Here is a 19,671-nt window from a genome sequence, read left to right on the forward strand (position 1 = left end):
TTGTGTATTTTACACTTTTGCCAAACAACAGTTTTTAATGCAGGACTTTTTTGGGTAATGTTTTTTTTTTTAAAGCCGACCGTTTCTCCTCATTAGAACAAATTACCAGCACGGCATCTCTGTGTCACTGTTAAATAACATGTGAGCACATACTGTGATAAAGGCTGCAACTAGCAAGAGAAGTCATGTTGTATTCAACTGTTGTATTTAACTGTATGTTGTGGTGTCTCTTCAGTATTTTTATATTCTGTTCATAGATACATTAGGTCAATACAAGATTTACTATTTTCATCTATCTATCTATCTATCTATCTATCTATCTATCTATCTATATGTAACTAATCCTATATTATACTAGGGAGGGATGGCTTTCTGCCTAATACTTCCTGTGTATTTGCAGTTCCTTAAGCAGCTGCCATATTGTTTTGCTAGCTATCAAAATTACTTTATGTTTAGTTCTAAAAACCTTGCCACCCATGCAGGGATGATCTCTGTGAAAATAAAACTACAGAGCCAACATCATGTGGACAAGATCGCCCTCAAGTGGAAAAAGGCAGTAAAACCATGTGAATCCGCTCTGTGTGTAAAACATGGGGACAACGTCATTGTTTAACTTAACATTACATTGTGTTGATGATACGGCTGCTTTCTCCTCCAAATATACTCAAAGCCTGATTTGTCTTGATTAGTCCTCCAACTTTCTTTTAAAGGATAGCTGACTGTCATCTTGTGTACTCATAAATACTCTGTTTAATACCTGTTGACCTCTGATGGCTGCCATCATTCTGCATGCGATATGCACTGTGGCTTAACAATGTATGCTGGGTACACTTATGATGTCATGGAGTATACATAATATTAAAGAAATAGTGCAATATGCTGTTATTGGTTGTAATTTCCAGACAGAGAAAATGAGAAAAGCAATATCAATCTCTATGGCTTCTAAAAGAGCAGCTGGTTACAAGAAACAACTAAAACCAAAGGCCCAGCCTACAATTTTCCACCACATGAAGTATAAATGTCCTCAGACAGAGAGTGAAAATGTAAGAAATGTGAAAGGTGAGGAGTATCAGATGCTCTCATGCCAGGCAGAAAACCATCCCTCCCTAAAAGTGAACCAACTGTTAGATTGATGTAGGAAGCAACAATGTGCTCAGCAGTCTTTAAGCGTTCAGTGTTCTCTAAGTAAGATGATGAAGCTACTCAGACCTATCAGATGCAGTCGTAGATGTGTGGCCAGCAGATCTGCACAGCGTGTAATTATGGACCATGTTTACGCGTGTGAACAGGAAATGTATTTGGACAAAAAGTGGAGTAGCACTACATGATTATAGTGGATGCTGAAACTACCGTTAGAGGAATATATTTACCCATGAAACGATAATTCGATCCACACGCTGAGCTCTTCACAAAAACTCTCTGCTTCTCAGTTGGCATAGAGAAGAAGTCACGTCAACAAGTTTGCCCCACTTTTTGCCTCTGTGATCAGCTTCATTCTGAGCCACTGTTTGAAAAATGTCCCATGGTTTTTGTCCCCCCCCCCCTGGTTTTGTTTCACTCAGATTCAAGCTGAAAAAGCTTGAGTGGGTGCGTCATTGCATTCATTTAGCATCACTATCCAGACTGAATTCAGTCATAACCAGAAACTCTTTTTGCACACAAGTGAAAGGGCAAATTTTATAAAAAACAAAAGCAATTCAATTCAGTTCAGTTTACATAATGCCAAATCACAAAAGTTGCCTCAAAGTACTTTTTATTGTAAGGTAAAGACCCTACAACAATACAGAGAAAACCCCAACAGTCAAATGATCCCCTCTGAGCAAGCGCTTGGTGACAGTGGGAAGGAAAAACTCCCTTTTAACAGAAAGGAACCTCAGAGAAAGAAGAAACTAGGAACAGGGAGGCGGCAGTTATCTGCGGTTGAAAGTCAGGTGGTTATGTTACGGTTAGAGATCGCTAGGTCTACTGCAGAGCTAACACAGTGACAGACAGCCATTCACATTTACACCTATAACCAATTTAGGGTCACCACTTAGATTGTTGGAGGGAGACTGATAAACCCAGCCAAACTACACTGTAGAGATGGCCTACTTGAAAAGAGAACTGATGTATGAGAACAAAATGCTGTGGTATCTAAAATACCGTTTTGCCTCATTCACTCTGTCTACCAATGAAATTCCAACAACAGTTTGTCCATCAGTAATAACAGAATCCAATGAAGGCTTGGGTTTAAGATTGCAAGGTCAAAACTGCAGAGAAATATTTGTAACACAGAGCTGGCGGCAGGAGAAAGAAACTGTGGGAAATGATTAATAAGAGAGGGAAGACAAATGGAGGTATGCCATATTGTTGCAATCAGGAGAAGATTTTGATTTGTAACGGGCAGAAGCTGTTAAGCAGCACTGGCTTCCTCAGAAGTCACTCAGAGATGAACAGAAGACCTCACATAATTCTATCTTAATCATCGGCTCTTTCATGCACACAGTGGCACACAATGTTCTGTCCTCAGCCACAAATATGTCGATACCGAGATGATATAACAAGACAACGTGTGGCTGGTGTGGTTCTCATTATTCGACTAATGAGCTGTCTCCTTGGCAGTCTGATCTGTCAGCCAATGAAGCGAGTAGGCCCTGTGCAGGGGGAAGAGCACAGCCCAGGGTCAGCCAGGCGGCGGCTTGCGACGAGGGGCCGGCGTGCGGCACTTAACACGGGGAAGAGCTCATTAAAGTGTCATTTTTGGTCAATATGCTCGTCTGTGTGGAAGAGGCCAATCAGCCATACTGTTCCCATCTCAGGAGAATGGCTTTCATCCATCATCGTCAGCTATATGATGATATTAGCAGGTGTTTACTGATAGCCCATTCAGAGGAAGACAAATGGAGATTCTAACATCCTTCCACGCTTACATTCACTCAGTCATTTTACATTCAGGCTCACTCGTAATAGGGTCACATAGAATCAATCCTGGTGTGGATAAAGAAGGGAGGCAGGGAAATATTAGGTCACAATCACTGGTGTGTAGCCAGAGACTCTGACATCTATGTCTGTGAAATTGAATCCCGTACTTAGAAACATGGAGACCAAATGAAGCCAAAAAGCTTGAAATATTTATGTCATTTTTATAGTGTAAACACCTACATTCATCAGCAGTATGAAGTGTGCACAAGTATTGGGTGTTATGTTACTCTCCTTAGCATCAGGTTACTTTTTCACTGTAACAAGTGTTAGTTTCCCATTTAAAGTAATTAGTTATTTCTTCCTTTTATGGTAAAAGAGAGAAACCCAGGAGATAGTTATAGCCTTTCTGCCTCCAGCTTGCTTGCAGCCATGGACAACCTGTTGTTGTCAGTCAGGTTAAGGTTGTTAATTTTTGCTGTGAGTATTTTGAGGATTTTAACACCTGGGTTTATTGAGACTGATTCAATTTACAGTCAACATAAAATAGGCGTTTGAAGAACTGCAGTTTTTGGCACTTCTGCAATGGCTTCATGGCTTTTAGTTCATCTAAATCTACTAATTTTAGGGCCACTTTTAATCCTTTTTGTGGCACCGATTTGAAAAGACGTCTGAACCCTTGCTCTGAGATTTCCATCTATATAGACCAGACAGTATTACATAGGTGTTACAGCTTTGTTGACAGGTTCTTCCTAAATGCACATCTCTGACTTCACGCCACTGTAAAGGTAACGGAGTCTTAATGTGCTATTAGATGATGGCTACACTGTGTTCATGACGGGATAGAGATGGTCAGTAACAATACTCGGGTAGGCTGTGGTGAAAACTGGCAAAAAAACAAAAAAAAAAAACCCTTTGAAACATTCGTTTAAGTATTGAAATATAGTACATTTGGAAAAAAAAACCCTGAGCTTATTGTACTGAAAACCTTTGAAACATGGTGTCTAAGCAGATATTTACTCTGGATGTCTTTAACCTGGCCTCTGGTAACACTGTCATTTATGACCAGGCTATGTCCTTCAACACTACATTAAACAAATGTGCTGGACTGCTTTCTTTCATCTGAGGAATAAAAATGAGAAACATCCTGTTTCAGTGTGAGGTTGGAAACTAGTCCACACATTCGTTATTTCTATAGGCTGGACTATTGCAATCCTTTATTATCTCCCTGAAAAGCTTCTAGTTGATTCAAAAATGGTGCAGCAAGAGTGCTAAGAGCAAGTAGAGCAAATTATTGGACGTTATTTTAAAGACCATTTGATCCTTTGGATCGGCTTATTAGACATACGTTTTAATAAACAGCTATCAGGTGTAATTATTAAATGTATGCATCATATTTTAGAAACTAATTTCCACTTTAGGCCTAATAAAGGTTTTTTATGGTCAAACTCATAAAGTACAAAGCTTTTATCCTTTTTATTAATAGGCAATGAAGCTTGTGAATTCATGACAATCAAGAATTCATTATTGTTTAAAAATGAATTAACAAGAAATTAATGTATGTTATGTACAATAGCCCAAATCATTAAAATCCAACTGAGAACAACTAAGATCAAAGAAAGAATGACCAAACCTAAAACAGCTGCTACTACACTTCCCAAGATGCATTGTTGGCTGCATCTTTAAGTAGGTCCTCACTGGTAAATACCCTAATCTTCCAAACTCTCCAGACTTGGTTTGTCACACAAGGATTCTCTTAAATGTTTAAAGGCTCCCCCACAGCTATAGCTGATGTGTTTTCCCCCCACAGGCTTGAATAATAATCCTCATTATAAGTAAACTGATCTTCACGTGTAAAGCAAACTCAGTTAAAAGTGTGGACGTGTGGATGTGAGAGTGTATGGTTCTCTGTATCTCTGTGATGAACTGGCAGGCTGTCCGGTCTGTGCCACGCCTCTCGTCCTGTGGTAAATGAGGCTCCAGCCTCCTGCAACCTTGAACTAAGTGATTAAGAAAATGGATGGATGGACGGTAAGAGGCAGGTTCTCTTCATCAAGTCAATGGAATTGCCTTCCCATTAAAAAAAATACTGCATTTTTTTCACTGTGTTTTTAATTGGTTGTTGTTGTAGTCTTTTAAATATATATTTATTCTGTTATGTTTATATTTATTAAATATATTCTATCAAATTCTGACCCTACCATCTGAAAGTGGGCTTGGTTCATCTCCTGTTCTTCTAAAATGTGTAATAATGTATCCATCTAGCTTACTTTGGAGATATCAGCTGTAGAAATATCTGCCATCCTTTGAATATAATGGAAATATAACGAAAAGTGCTTTTGAAAATCAAAGCACAAGGACCAATCCATCACCTTTAATGTTTTATAAAGTACAGTGAATGCAGTAATGAATAATTAACCATTAATAAGGCATTTATATGTAATAGTAGGCCTCATAATTCAGTGTTGTAATTTGAAAGTTAATTTTCTCATGTCTTCTTGTGGCTTTAAATACTTTCCCTTCTGTTAGATTGACTCCCCTCTCCTGTTTAATTTCAGCTGTGTTTGATCACTTTGATCTTTCCATCAGCCAACAAAGATGCTTATGTCAACGTGCTGCATTTGAGCCTTCGCTCCAGCAATTCCTAATACTCCTAGGAATCGACAATAAAGTTGTATTTCTTTTAACACTGCAAATCAGGGAATTTCTAATTTAACATTTATATCGTGTTTTAATTATTGAATTGGGCACTTTAAAAAATCCAGAAATATGTTTTCAGACAACCGTAGATCTAACAGTCACCGTTCCCAGCTTCCACAGCAGTGTTCCAGTGTTTGAGTGTGTAATGGAAATTTGTTGGGCTGCGCTGACCTGCTCTCTCCACTGGACTCTGCTGTAATTACACCACTCGGGCACACTAAGGCCTCTCTTTCACACTTCATGTTTTGGATGTAAATTTATAGCCTTGCCAAGTCTTCCTTTTCATGAAACCCAAGACTCCCAAACTGGAAACTGTAAGCAAACACAGCGTCAAGTTGCTGCAGTGCAGGATAGAAACTTGACAAAAGCCCCTCACCTTCCTCATTCTGCTCTTTGTTTGGGCTACGAGGTATCAGAAAGATTAATACTGGCAGCAACAATGTTGTCAGGGAAGGAAAAATGCTATGATTTCTGTTCGGCATTAAACATTCAGCTTTACCACTGAAAAAAAAAAACTTCACCCATCAAGTCTTCTCCTGCTGTGCTTGGCTGATTTCTGCTGGGAATGTCTATGCAACAGTTTCATTGCTTAAGCCAGACCTCATCCTCTGAAATAAAGTTTTGTTTAGCAACTATATTTGTCATTCTGGCAGTGCCACGGCCTCTCTCCTTGTTTGGTCCTTTTAACTTTCCGTGTAACTTTCCTCATGTCTCCTCACGGCGAGGATAAATATTTCATGAAGCGCCTGAGGCTTTCCCTGGCACATGCAGTACCTCTCTGTACCCAGGAAGCCCAGGCAGCGGAAACCAAAACAGACGAGGAAGTGGACGAACAACCCAGCAACAGAAATGAGCTTGTTTTTCAAACAGTTCGCTCCACATCACCTCCTCTTGCACTTCAACCCCACCTTCTTCTTTTATATCCTATCATCTCCTATTCCCTGCTCCTCATCTACCACTCTGCTTCTTCTTCCTCACCTCAGGTCCCTTTCCCCACCAGTGCTACTCTGGTTTCAAAGCTGTTACTATCTGAAGTTTGAGATCAAATAATTACAACCAACATGTAAGCTCTAAAAAAACACCACCACTCCCAGCAGGTAACCTTTGAATGTAGTTTCCTTCCCCCCACTCTAAATAGCTCACAGGTTTTTCAGATTAGACAGGACTAAATAACCATTTTCTCGCTGATCCCGCTGCTGTGTTGGAGTTTTTTTTTTCTTTAGGGAACCATCAAAGACTTTAGACTAGAAGCTCAGTGAGACTGTGTTTAAACACACTGGCGTGATGTTTACCATGTTCACATCACCGGCACCAAAACTGAGGAGCTGAAGTGTAAAAGCCAAAGGGTCCTAAAGGACAACACCCATCTGAGCTGCAGTCCCTTCTCCTTGCTATCATCTGCCAAGAAATACAGAAGTATTCAGCACAGCTTCTTTCCTCGGGCTGTGACATTTACAAATTCATCCTCCAGTTATTCCCACAAAAAAAAAGAAGAATATTTTGTCTAAATTATTCATTAATTAATTTGAATGTTTTAGTTTTTGTTAGCAGAAGTAGAAAATTTGCAACATCATTATAAAACTTTGTTACCTGTACGGAGGACCAAATCTGCCAATATAAAACAAATAAATACATGTAATTATATAAATAAAACAACAAAAATAAATATAGATTATTTTATACAATTTCATGTAAATTCATTTTTTAAAATAATACAGTATTGCACTGTATTTGTGAATACATTTGATTACTGTAAATGCTGATGGAAGATTCCATAAAAGTCACATTATAATGGGAACCAAAGGGCTTAGAGTACAGTATATTATCCTGGAACGCATATACGTTTCAGATTTACAGCTCTTGCACATTACAGTTGCTGTACTGTAAATTAACAGCTTCATGCTGTCAATTCAGATGCCAGCAGTTTAAGTTTATGGACATTTATTTTAGTGTGGGCACTGGGCATATCTGCAGCAATTTTATCAGTTCATCCAGTAATTTCTCAGTTATTTCAGTCTGAATCAAAAAAAGCTAACAGGCTAGTTATGGAGGACCACAAGTGCCATGGAAATGGTTATATTTGGTTGTATTTCGCTAACTGCTTGCAATATAAAAATAGAAAACAACTAAATGGGCTAAATTACATAATACGAAAAACATAGACCAAATTTCACTATTCAAAACTATTTCACTGAGACATTTAAATGCACAGTAATAAAAAGAGAAGATTTACCCTAAAAATTGCCTAATTTTTGTATTATGCTATTAAAAAGAAACTGTTGAATAAAAAAAAACAAAACATAACAAATAATGAATAATATTCAAACAAACAGGGGGAGTTCACCCCATGATTGTAAGGTCAGGGTTTCAAATCAACTGAACGGCTACCCTGAGGTACCGTCCCTACAGACTGCTCCCCAGGCGCTGGATTGGTGGCTGCCCACTGCTTCACTGAGTGAATGGGTTAAATGCAGAGAGTAATTTCCCTACAGGCGATTAATAAACATGAAAGTATACATGAAAAACAAAAACAAAAACCCTACAACGGAATTACAAAAAAAATGTACACGCTGTTAAAGAAGAAAGCATTTAAAAAAGAGAAATATTTAAGAACAAAATAAAATAGAAGAAAAGTTAATAGTTAGTAAAATTATTTATCACCATTTCCATGACACGTGGGGGCCTCCATACAGGAATTTCACAATTTGTTTTAAATAAAATGATTTCTTGTTTAATATTTATTTAATTAAAATATTTGTGACAGGTACATAATTCCATGTTGGGATTATTAAAATTCTCCTGATTCCTGAGAACCAAAAAAGGTCCTGAAAAGATGCAGCTTACAGGCCACCATTAAATAACATCTCCAACAGGACTAATAGAAAGTCTTTTACTCATGATCTTTCCTAAATATATTTTTTAATTTAAAAAATGTAAAGGATGTGACTATGATACTCCTCCCAGTATCTTCGGGTCCTTCCACATGATACGAAATTAATTTTGAGGTGGTGTTTGTGTATTTGTTAGTTAATTTTCAATTCCTCCTCGTCACAATCTGTGTACCTTCAGCCCCCTTTCTTTCTCGTCCCGTCTCCAGCTGTCTGTCCTTCAGGTGTGGCCTCGATGTGACAGACAGCTGCCAGTGGTGGCCTGGTTTCACACCTTGGCTGCCCCCCTGCCGCCTCCCTCTGCAGACAGCAGCCTGGGAAACCACAGGCCACCAGGCTGGCGCCAGCCTGTACGGCTTAGAGCAGGGCAGCCGGCCCAATCAATACCTCTGCATTTCCTGTCCATTTGCTCAGGTCTCTTCATTAATAATTACTGCTTGGCGGAGCTTCAATGCGCTCGCTGGCTGGGCCAAGGGGAGAGGCTGGGTGACCTTTCCCCGCCCCTGGCTTGACTTGGATCACACAGACAAACACGGGGACAGACATAATAAGGCAACACAGATGACATTACCCCCGATTCATGCCGGTTCCTCCTCTGTAGCGAAGAGCACGCCAAATGCTATAAAAAAAATAAATAAATTTTTTGCAGCTGTGCTTATCAGCAGTGGTACACACCAGGTAGAACATGACTTTGAGACATTTTTACAACCAGTTTGGTGCCGCTTTTCAACTTGGCAAACACCCACTAAATCCAGCAGCTATGATTTCAGCATCATCTGTGCCGTGCAGCGGCAACCAGGAGGAGGCTATTCTTAAAAGTAATTTTTGAAAAAAATAAGTGCCGCTCGGTGTATCATTTCCTGTTCATGGTACATTTTCCAGATGACAATAACAATTCTTCAAAACATCTTAAATTACGTTCTGCCTGGGATGTGCTTTCGCTGATAAGCAAAGCAACAATAAATGCCAGGTTTGAAACTGCAGCAGCACGGTGTGATTATTTTCTCCAGGCATGAGAGAAAACAAAACGCATGACATGATGCTGAAGTAATGTGGCTTTTTTAAAAAACTTTTTTATTTAATGATGACAAGAGAGCAGAACAGTTTCTCAGCATCTGGATCGAGTAAAACAAAGTTAATCTGTTCTCGTTCTTTGGCCTCTGCAGACAAAGACCCCTTCAGGCTGTACAGGAGTGTGTGTGTGTGTGTGTGTGTGTGTGTGTGTGTGTGTGTGTGTCCAGGTCAAAATTTGGTGACGGCAGAGGCGATGTTCTCCAAGGCGGATCGAGCCTCGGAGGAGGGGAAAGCCTGGATGGCCTCCAGAGCCTTGTTGCCATGGTAACAGCACAAGTCCATCGCCGTGCTCACGCCTTTCTCCGACTTAACCGCTGCCAAAAGCTGCAGACGGATGAAAACACACATTAGTTTGTCATGTTTGTGTCACTCTCGTTACTATCCAGCTGTCAACACAATAAACTGTTAAGAGGCAGCGAAAGTTAGCTCGCTGTTAAAGCGGGCCCGAGGGGTAAAAACGGGAGGAAAGATGCCTTTTAATAACCCCTCCCCAAAAAACCCCAATCACAATCACGTCTGTGCTGCCAGTGGTACCACTGAAGGCAGCTTCCCAAATTTAACTACAAGAGGAAATTTTCAGACTCATCACTGTGAGTTAGGCTTTAAAAATTTGGCATTTCACAATGAGAAAGGAAATGCCCTGAATTGTGTTTCTCTGCCAGTGCTAATTACGTAGCTCACAGCTCTTCTGTCTTTCCACTTTACTAATGAAGGCACCGGTTTTTCTGCATGCCACGTAATGAACTGAACAAAGGATTTGCATGAAGACTGTCCGTCACAAAGTCGCGGATTGTTGGATTTGTTTTTTTAACACATTGATTTCTGCTCCTATATCCCAGAGAGCACTTCATGCACCTTACACAACGTACACATTTCATGCATGAGGAAGCATAGGCCATCAAATCAAATCAACTCTAACAACAGCTTTAAGTACACAGACTGAGTGAATTTGTGCACTTCCCTGTGCTTTACTGCTGCTGTGTTGGGACATCTTTTTGCTAGAGGCGTTTTACCCGATGAATTCTGGAGGTGGAAAACCCCGTAGGCCTTTCTTCTCTAAATCACCAGCCAGGGTGATGCTGAGTTCGACACCTGCAGTTCTTTATTATCATTTTTCTTCTTAAATTTAGAAAAGACTATATTTCCTGGAACATTTTACGCCATCTTCTCTGCTAACCTTGTTTAATTCGGCATTAGTTTTTAACGTTTCCTCCCTCCCTCCTCTGTTTGCACATTATGTTTGGTTCCACATCCTGTTCTTTCTTCATGCTCCGAACAAGATTTGTCTGTCTTTGCCGTCTTGAGTCTCCTGATCTCATCAATATTCACATGCAGCACGTGAGAAAAAATTAAACAGGACAAGTGAGCATGATAGCTGACATAATTCAATAAAATATGATCAAGTTAATTCATTTTTCAAAAGTAATGTACACTGAATATATTAAACATCATTTAATAAAAGATGGAGTTAGTTTTTCATCTGAAAACGCCACTTTGTCAAGATTTAGTATGAAACGGTGAGTTACCCCCGTGTAATTAAATTAAAAGCCAATGAGAAACCCTGAGCAGCTCCTGAAGCACCTGTCCACGATATCATGGCTCGCTCTGTGGCTCCTGATTACTGCTGCAACTTTCCACTGATTATAAGCCAGCCCATCTTCTAGAGTCCTTTTCTATGCTTTTCAGCTCCTGGTAAGTCTGTGGCACATAATGTAAATTGTGTAATGCCAAAAACATTACAATTGCTCTTGGCAACACAAAATAACTGCCCACAGATGATACCAAGATGGCTGCTAAATGGCAAGACCCACGGCCAAGACACTGAGGCCATGTCCACACTAATACGTTTTAGTTTGAAAACGCATCTTTTTCTCTCCGTTTTGACCTTCCGTTCACACTGAGACGGCGTTTTCGGTCAAGGAAAACGCAGCGTTCTGAAAACACTCTCCAAAGCGGATACATTTGAAAACGTCGTTTTCACGACGTAGTGTGGACAGCGAACCCGGAGCCTTTTCGAAAACGATGACACATTTTAGTCATGTGATACAGTCATGTAACCATTGAAACTAAGATAGCAGAGGGCATTATACAGCAGTTGTTTTGTTTGCTCTCAATTTTGACAGCCCTATTAAAGATTAATATCAGTCTGTACATGTTCCAGATAACTTTTCTTCAAATTCTTTAATTCTCACTCGCTTTTGCAACTTTGTACTTTTGTGTTACTCGCAGCAACAACTCCACCTCATTGTTAGTCCATTTAAAAAACTTTTCCTCGACCTTTTGCCGCAACGTTTCAAAGAGCCGGAAAGTAAATAAACGGCAGACAGAAATGAGGCAGGTGGAATTGTCTTGCGTTTCACGCATCCGCATAGGGCTGTGCGATATGACCAAAATCTCATATCCCGATATAAAACATCTATCGTCCGATAACGATATAAATCACAAAAATTTAACATTTTCTGTAAATTATGTTAATCTCGGGTAGCTGAAGTGTTTCCAGCTGCGCGTCGTGTATCTGGAGTCGAGTGTTTTACCGATGCATGAAAATACACATTTTTAGACATAGGTTGTAACGGCCGCCGTTTTCTTTGCGGCGTGCTGCAGGGAAAAGCCTGTTCTAACGTTTGAGTCTAAGGTTTATTTTTTAGCACCTGGCGGCTCTTTTTTGCTTCTCATCGGTAAATACTCTGCATATTATTTCACGTGATTCAGTTTATTTTGAAAAGTCTCAACAGGATCTTGAGCTTTATTGTGAAAGGTTTATGTGGAAAATAAACAAGCGGACACGTGATGGTTTTACCATCATTGTTGCTAACGACAATGCATAAAAACAGGCGCTTGTCCGTCCATAGTGTGGTTATATTAAATATAAGAGAAAGAGAGAACTTTAATAAATTAATATGACCATCAAAACGATGAAAAAATATTGCCGTAAACAGTTTATTTTGCAACACCACGAAACAAACGATAGTGTAAAATGAAACGATAGACGTTTTTATATCGTCATCCGATATATATCGTTATATCGAACAGCCCTACATGCGCAGTACTGGAACGTAAACGTTTTCGGCCGTTTCAATGTGGACGCACAACTTTGTGAAAATGACTGAAAACGACAGTGTGGACGCGGAGCATTTTCAGACAAAAACGCCGTTTTCAAATCTATCCGGGCTAGTCTGGACGTAGCCTGAGAAACATTTAAATACTTGGAAAAATTGGAAATTACACAGAATAAAGTTGGTGTTTCTGCTTAATGCTTGTTTTTAATCTGGTCAAGATTTAACAACATAATAAACCCTGATCAATTTAGCAGACATGTTTAACTCTCCATATCTTCCTCCCTTGCTGCTCATCATCACTATTCAGCCAATCACAAGCCATAAACTTTCTGCAGGGTCACCGTCTAACAGCTATGACAAGTTATATAAAAAACAGACATTTCTCTTTATACAATCCACTGATTAAAACCTGACCATGCTTACTGAAGGTCGCTGAAGCAGCTCCTCAGGCTACAGTGAGTCATCCTCACGTCTTTTCTGTACTCAGATTTTCTTAGATGATTAAAACCAAAACATAAGTGCCTACAAATAACACTTCTGACTGATTTTGTGTGTGCAGGGTGTGTAGAGCTACTGGGGAACAAAAGACCAACAGTCAACACAAAACTCTGCTTGTCATTTTCAGTTAATTCATGCTGGTTTTAGCTATTACAGGTTCCTAACTTTGTGCTGAATTCAAACTTTAACGTTTTCTCACCCCCGTGTGCTGCTCTTAGTTTCCCTCCTTGTGTCTCCTCACCTCTCCTTCCCCTCAAACTTCTCTCCCCTTTTCAGCAGCCCTGCTGAAGGAGATTCTCTCACAATGCCACTGTCTCAGAGTCTCGGTGTCTCCTCCGCAAATAGGCCTCGGTAACTAATCCTTCCTGCTCTTGTTTCAGGCGAGACCAGATAACACCCCCCTCCTCCCCTCTTCCAACACCATCGGACCCCCCCCCCCCCTCCTCTGTAGCTTCGCTCTCTTTTTGCACCCCTATCGGTCCCCTTCTATGCCTCACACATTGACTTTGGAAAGCTTGTTTCCCAACTTTGATATAAGTTACAGTGAAAAGACATCCTGTTTCTCTTTGCCGTCTTTGAGGGCAGACAGTAAGGAGGTAAAAACTGTGAAATACGGCAAAGGAAAATTGTGGCCATCTAACAAACTTGTAACAAAAGTGCAACTCAAAGATAACAGAATAAAACTGAACTTTGTGTCACATTGTGAAATAACATTAAGAGTTCATATCTCACGGAACGGGCAGATTCTGGATAAAGGCATTCGTAAAGCTATGTGCTTACCTTTGAGTAATCCAGCTGGTTTCTCAAAGTTTTTGCCTTGAAGAATAAAAGAAAAAGAGATAAAGCAGGCATGTATCTCTGGCTTCTAAGGGTAAGCTTTAGAAATTTCTCCAAGGCACAGGGAATATTTCACTGTCTATTTCCCCACCTACACCTACAATAGTCAGAGGACTGAAAGCGTGCTTCTTCGTTGTTACAATTTCCACAATAGCAAATACAAAATAAATGCATAAAACAAAAGCAAAGAGTCAAATTCTTAATTTAAAGAAAAAAAAACAAACAAGCAAGCAAGTCAGATGCAATAACAACTGAAGCTGACTAGTGAAAAAGTGATACCTGGAGTAGTTGTTGCAGTATGTACTACAATAAAAACGACTTCCACTGATTCAGAGGGGGTCAGGGCAAAACTTTTTCAATAAGGAACAACCCTGAAGTCTTAACTTTCCCGATGATGCTCTGCCAGCCTCACTGCTATTGTTCTCTGTCTGTAGGGGAAGTTATTTTTACCTGAGGCCTGCTGAAGCACTAGAAGCACAGTGTTTTTAAATTATACTCAAAACAGCAGCAGTGTGAGGAGACGCTGGGGGTCTGCTTCTCTGGTTGCAAACCCTCTTTTGGCCAGGCCGTCCAATCACAGTGGAGCAGGGGTGGGGTAAACACTATTTTGACCAACCATCAGGTCCTATTTGATAAGACTGCTGCGTATGGCTTTACCAAAACACATCCCCCAAACTTTTTATGGACTCAGTGACTGAATTTGTTCATTCAGTCACTGAGTGAATGGAGGGCAGGTCAGTCGGACTGAGATCAGGTGAGTTTTGTTTCAGCAGTATGGAGAAATTTAACAGCTTTCTCTCTCACCTTTATTTTAGACCTCAGTTTGATTTTCTTTACTCATCACAGTAACAGATACTGTGAATTATATTATGAAGTAAGATTCATTCAACTTTTCAAGTGGTTGCACGCAGCTCTTTCAGATCTGATGCAAACCTATTTAAATTAAAGCTGATACTCCTGCTAGAAACATAAAGGCAGTGAATCCAGCTGGCCCTGGTGTCATGGACCATCCTTAACGTACCTGCTGCAGCTGATGATGCCACGTCTCCCGGCCCATAATTTGACGGTGGAAAACGACCGGGGCGGCGCTCAGACTAAATAACAGTGGCTCTCCTACTCTGCTCTTCACAAACGGCTGCAGGTCAGAGTTCAGCTGCGGAAAGGCAGAGAACATTCGTCAATGCGGAGCTTCTACTTTGTAACTTTCAGCTTATCAATTAAACCAAGTCAGTGGTGAAAACAGTCAAGGTTGCATTTGCCTGCCTACACTCTGAGCTGACCCTGTTAATGAACAGACACAGCTAACCTGATGAGGATGGTTCTCCTTCAAAGACCTCATTTTTGGTTCCTCCCATGCTGAGATTCCCTGTAGCCACTGAGGCCTGCAGGCAGGCAGCTACAGGGAGCCCCAGCAGGAGAGGACGCACTAAAGCAGCAATGAGAGTGGGATCATTATGAATGACTTCTACACCAGCGCCAATAATATTTAGCTGAAAATCTCTGAACCTTGGAAAAAATAACTGAGCAGCTGCATTATTTACATCTTAATGACATTCTAGCACATAACAAATCAACCTTCTTCCTGTTTCCACATTTTTATGCCCCTCTCTCTTTTACAAGAATAATAAGACAGACAGGCACTTAAGTCTAATGTTTCCTATGTTTCGTTTGCACTTTTTGTAAGTGCCGATAAATCACTCTGCTCCCTTTAACGTCACGCTTTTATGTATCAATTCAGCTACAGTGTGAAGTATTTGATAAATAGACATAAAAACACTTTTGAAAAGAAGGGCAATTATTCATACCGGGGATGAGAGAGAAAGAAGTCAGACATTACTGGAAGCCAGATTTTTTTCTTTACTTTGAATTAACTTGATCACAGAAAGTATGTCAGTCAGGAGGTCCAAAACTTTGGCATAAAGAAAAAAGATCAAAGACTAAATTAGAACCGCCAGAAAACCTCCACATTTTTAATTTAAGTACTGACATAACATTTTTTTTCACTGCACATAACAAAATGCAACAATCTATGTTGCCTCTTGTCTCTAAAAAGAACACGGCTGCACGGCTTAGGTTTACAATGTTACATCTGAACAAAGCGCAAGACTTCTGGAACAATGTCTGAACAAAATGCACAGCTCCACATTTGGCAATAACCAAACACATCATATCAGCACGGCGGTGGAGGAGTGACGATTTGGGCTTAGTTTGCAGCCACAGGACATGGGTACCTTTCAGTCATTCAGTCAACCACAAACTCCTCTGTATACCAACATATTCTAGAATGAGTCCTTCTGCCCGACAGTTAAAGTTTGGCTGAAATTGGGTCAAGCACCAGGACAGTGACACATAGCATGGCTGACACAGCCCACTCGAAGTCTAGACCTCATGCCTGAAAACTTCAACATACTGACATCCTTAAGCTGCTGAATTATGGAGGACCGGGACTATGCTCCTGAACCATCCATATTCATAGAGACAAAAATCCCGGGAATTACAATATTTTTTCTGTTTCCAAGGAACTAATGACAGGAGCGACTAGGATCTTTCTCTTGGCTTTTTTCTAAGACAGTCAGGCGTTTATTACATCTTTTTATAATCTCTTGTTTAAATTATCAAAAGAGTTTGATTTCAAGGGATTCTTGTATCTAATCCCTTGAAATCCAGTTGGTTTCCCGCTAAAGAAGGCATCGTGATGATACGCTGATCAACCATTATAGATTTATTGCTCAGACAACCTCCTTTCTTGTATATGTTACTTGCTGGATTCGCCTCACCTTGTGGCCCAGCGACAGGTGTTTGCCGTACTTGTAGGCCAGTCTTTGAGACTCTTTGTCGTGTTTGGCGAGCTCCATCGCAGCTTGACAGCTCTTGGCTAGCAGCGCCCCATGAGACAGGAACGTCTGCTCCTCCCACGCCGCCGCGTCGATGCCGTCGGTGAGGCCGTTCTCCTGCAGAGCAAACAGAGGCAAAGAGCATGTGTGAGCAGGCCTGAGCTTCCTCCGCTTTTAAGTTCCCACAGAGCACCTCGCTGCTCCATCAAAACAAGCCTTCTTTGCTCTTTGACTTTATTTCTCAGTGTGTAATTCGTGAGGCCTCAGCGAGTAGCAGCACACAGTTATTTTCCACAAGTTCCTCAGTCATTTTAAAGGAAGAAGGAAACAGTAACAGCATAAAAACAACTGAGAGTTTGCTTTTTTTTAATTTGCAAATTTAAGTAAATCATAAGAAATATACACAAATGGAACCAGGTTGTTATTATTAGAAACTATTAAAAAAAATCTAAATGTCTGGAAAATAGAGAATAAAAAGCCATTGAAACACATCAATTATGTGTATGAGATTTTCTAAAATATATAAAAGTAATAAAATAAGTAAATTGTGTCAGAGTTGGAGATGTTTTTTTAAACTACCTCAAATTAACTAGTTATAAACTCAGCACATAACCTACAGATTTAGATGAGTTAAAGAAAATTGTTGCTCACTGGTACCTCTGATTACTGTGGACTATTTAGGAAAGAAAGCTGCTTATTACTATTATTAGTCTTATTCAGGACGTCTGTTATTCTCATTATAGTTATTGTTGGCCACTTTCACACAGAAGCATTACTAACCTTTCTATGCTGCTCACAGTAGGTGTTAACTATTTAATCTAAAGGCAGCCAAACATATTATCTTTGGTTTCTTGAAGCTTTTAACTGAATCTGAATAAGCTTGTTTTTGCAATAGTATATTTCTTAAAATAAGGATGCTGGTGTTACTACATGAAAAAAGTACATAACCTAAAGCATTTTTCTCTGCTTCTCAGTACTTTCTGATTTTCTGACATTACAGGGAGTGCAGAATTATTAGGCAAATGAGTATTTTGTCCACTTCATCCTCTTCATGCATGTTGTCTTACTCCAAGCTGTATAGGCTCAAAAGCCTACTACCAATTAAGCATATTAGGTGATGTGCATCTCTGTAATGAGAAGGGGTGTGGTCTAATGACATCAACACCCTATATCAGGTGTGCATAATTATTAGGCAACGTCCTTTCCTTTGGCAAAATGGGTCAAAAGAAGGACTTGACAGGCTCAGAAAAGTCAAAAATAGTGAGATATCTTGCAGAGGGATGCAGCAGTCTCAAAATTGCAAAGCTTCTGAAGCGTGATCATCGAACAATCAAGCGTTTCATTCAAAATAGTCAACAGGGTTGCAAGAAGCGTGTGGAAAAACCAAGGCGCAAAATAACTGCCCATGAACTGAGAAAAGTCAAGCGTGCAGCTGCCAAGATGCCACTTGCCACCAGTTTGGCCATATTTCAGAGCTGCAACATCACTGGAGTGCCCAAAAGCACAAGGTGTGCAATACTCAGAGACATGGCCAAGGTAAGAAAGGCTGAAAGACGACCACCACTGAACAAGACACACAAGCTGAAACGTCAAGACTGGGCCAAGAAATATCTCAAGACTGATTTTTCTAAGGTTTTATGGACTGATGAAATGAGAGTGAGTCTTGATGGGCCAGATGGATGGGCCCGTGGCTGGATTGGTAAAGGGCAGAGAGCTCCAGTCCGACTCAGACGCCAGCAAGGTGGAGGTGGAGTACTGGTTTGGGCTGGTATCATCAAAGATGAGCTTGTGGGGCCTTTTCGGGTTGAGGATGGAGTCAAGCTCAACTCCCAGTCCTACTGCCAGTTTCTGGAAAACACCTTCTTCAAGCAGTGGTACAGGAAGAAGTCTGCATCCTTCAAGAAAAACATGATTTTCATGCAGGACAATGCTCCATCACACGCGTCCAAGTACTCCACAGCGTGGCTGGCAAGAAAGGGTATAAAAGAAGAAAAACTAATGACATGGCCTCCTTGTTCACCTGATCTGAACCCCATTGAGAACCTGTGGTCCGTCATCAAATGTGAGATTTACAAGGAGGGAAAACAGTACACCTCTCTGAACAGTGTCTGGGAGGCTGTGGTTGCTGCTGCACGCAATGTTGATGGTGAACAGATCAAAACACTGACAGAATCCATGGATGGCAGGCTTTTGAGTGTCCTTGCAAAGAAAGGTGGCTATATTGGTCGCTGATTTGTTTTTGTTTGTCAGAAATGTATATTTGTGAATGTGGAGATGTTATATTGGTTTCACTGGTAAAAATAAATAATTGAAATGGGTATATATTTGTTTTTTGTTAAGTTGCCTAATAATTATGCACAGTAATAGTCACCTGCACACACAGATATCCCCCTAAAATAGCTAAAACTAAAAACAAACTAAAAACTACTTCCAAAAACATTCAGCTTTGATATTAATGAGTTTTTTGGGTTCATTGAGAACATGGTTGTTGTTCAATAATAAAATTATTCCTCAAAAATACAACTTGCCTAATAATTCTGCACTCCCTGTATACCCAAATTTTTTCTACGGATGATTCAGATATTTCAAAAGAGGCTATATGAAGTTTTTCTTTGTTCCTAAAAAGCTCATTTCCATGAAGCAGTCAGGCACTAAAGCTGTAGCAGGCATTGTATTGGTGGAGGGAACCTACCCTTAAAAGGCCAAAGGTGGGGCATACCCTGGACAGTTTGCCACTATATCATCTAGAAACACCATTCACATAATGACATAATGACCAATTATAACCTTGTGCATGTCTTTGGACTCTGGCTGGAAATGTGGGTGTTTCATGAGAAGCTACTCAGGCACACGGAGAACATGCAAACTCCACTCAGAAAGGCC

The 19,671-nt window shown here is 40.3% G+C and overlaps 1 protein-coding gene across 1 annotated transcript in view; it reads right to left on the minus strand.

Moving 5' to 3' along the window:
• Positions 1-9,529: 9,529 nt before the first annotated feature.
• pdss2 (prenyl (decaprenyl) diphosphate synthase, subunit 2) overlaps positions 9,530-19,671 on the minus strand; it is a 37,287-nt gene continuing 27,145 nt past the window's right edge. The window contains exons 5-8 of the mRNA XM_084914761.1: positions 16,732-16,905; positions 14,976-15,107; positions 13,898-13,933; positions 9,530-9,884 (exon numbers count right to left, since the gene is read on the minus strand). Coding sequence (XP_084770887.1) covers positions 9,729-9,884; positions 13,898-13,933; positions 14,976-15,107; positions 16,732-16,905 — 498 coding nt within the window. The 3' untranslated portion in view covers positions 9,530-9,728. The remainder of the gene's footprint in view (positions 9,885-13,897; positions 13,934-14,975; positions 15,108-16,731; positions 16,906-19,671) is intronic.

Source organism: Perissodus microlepis, chromosome 19, assembly GCF_051167445.1.
Source record: "Perissodus microlepis isolate ML-2025 ecotype Zambia chromosome 19, ASM5116744v1, whole genome shotgun sequence".
NCBI lineage: Eukaryota > Metazoa > Chordata > Actinopteri > Cichliformes > Cichlidae > Perissodus > Perissodus microlepis.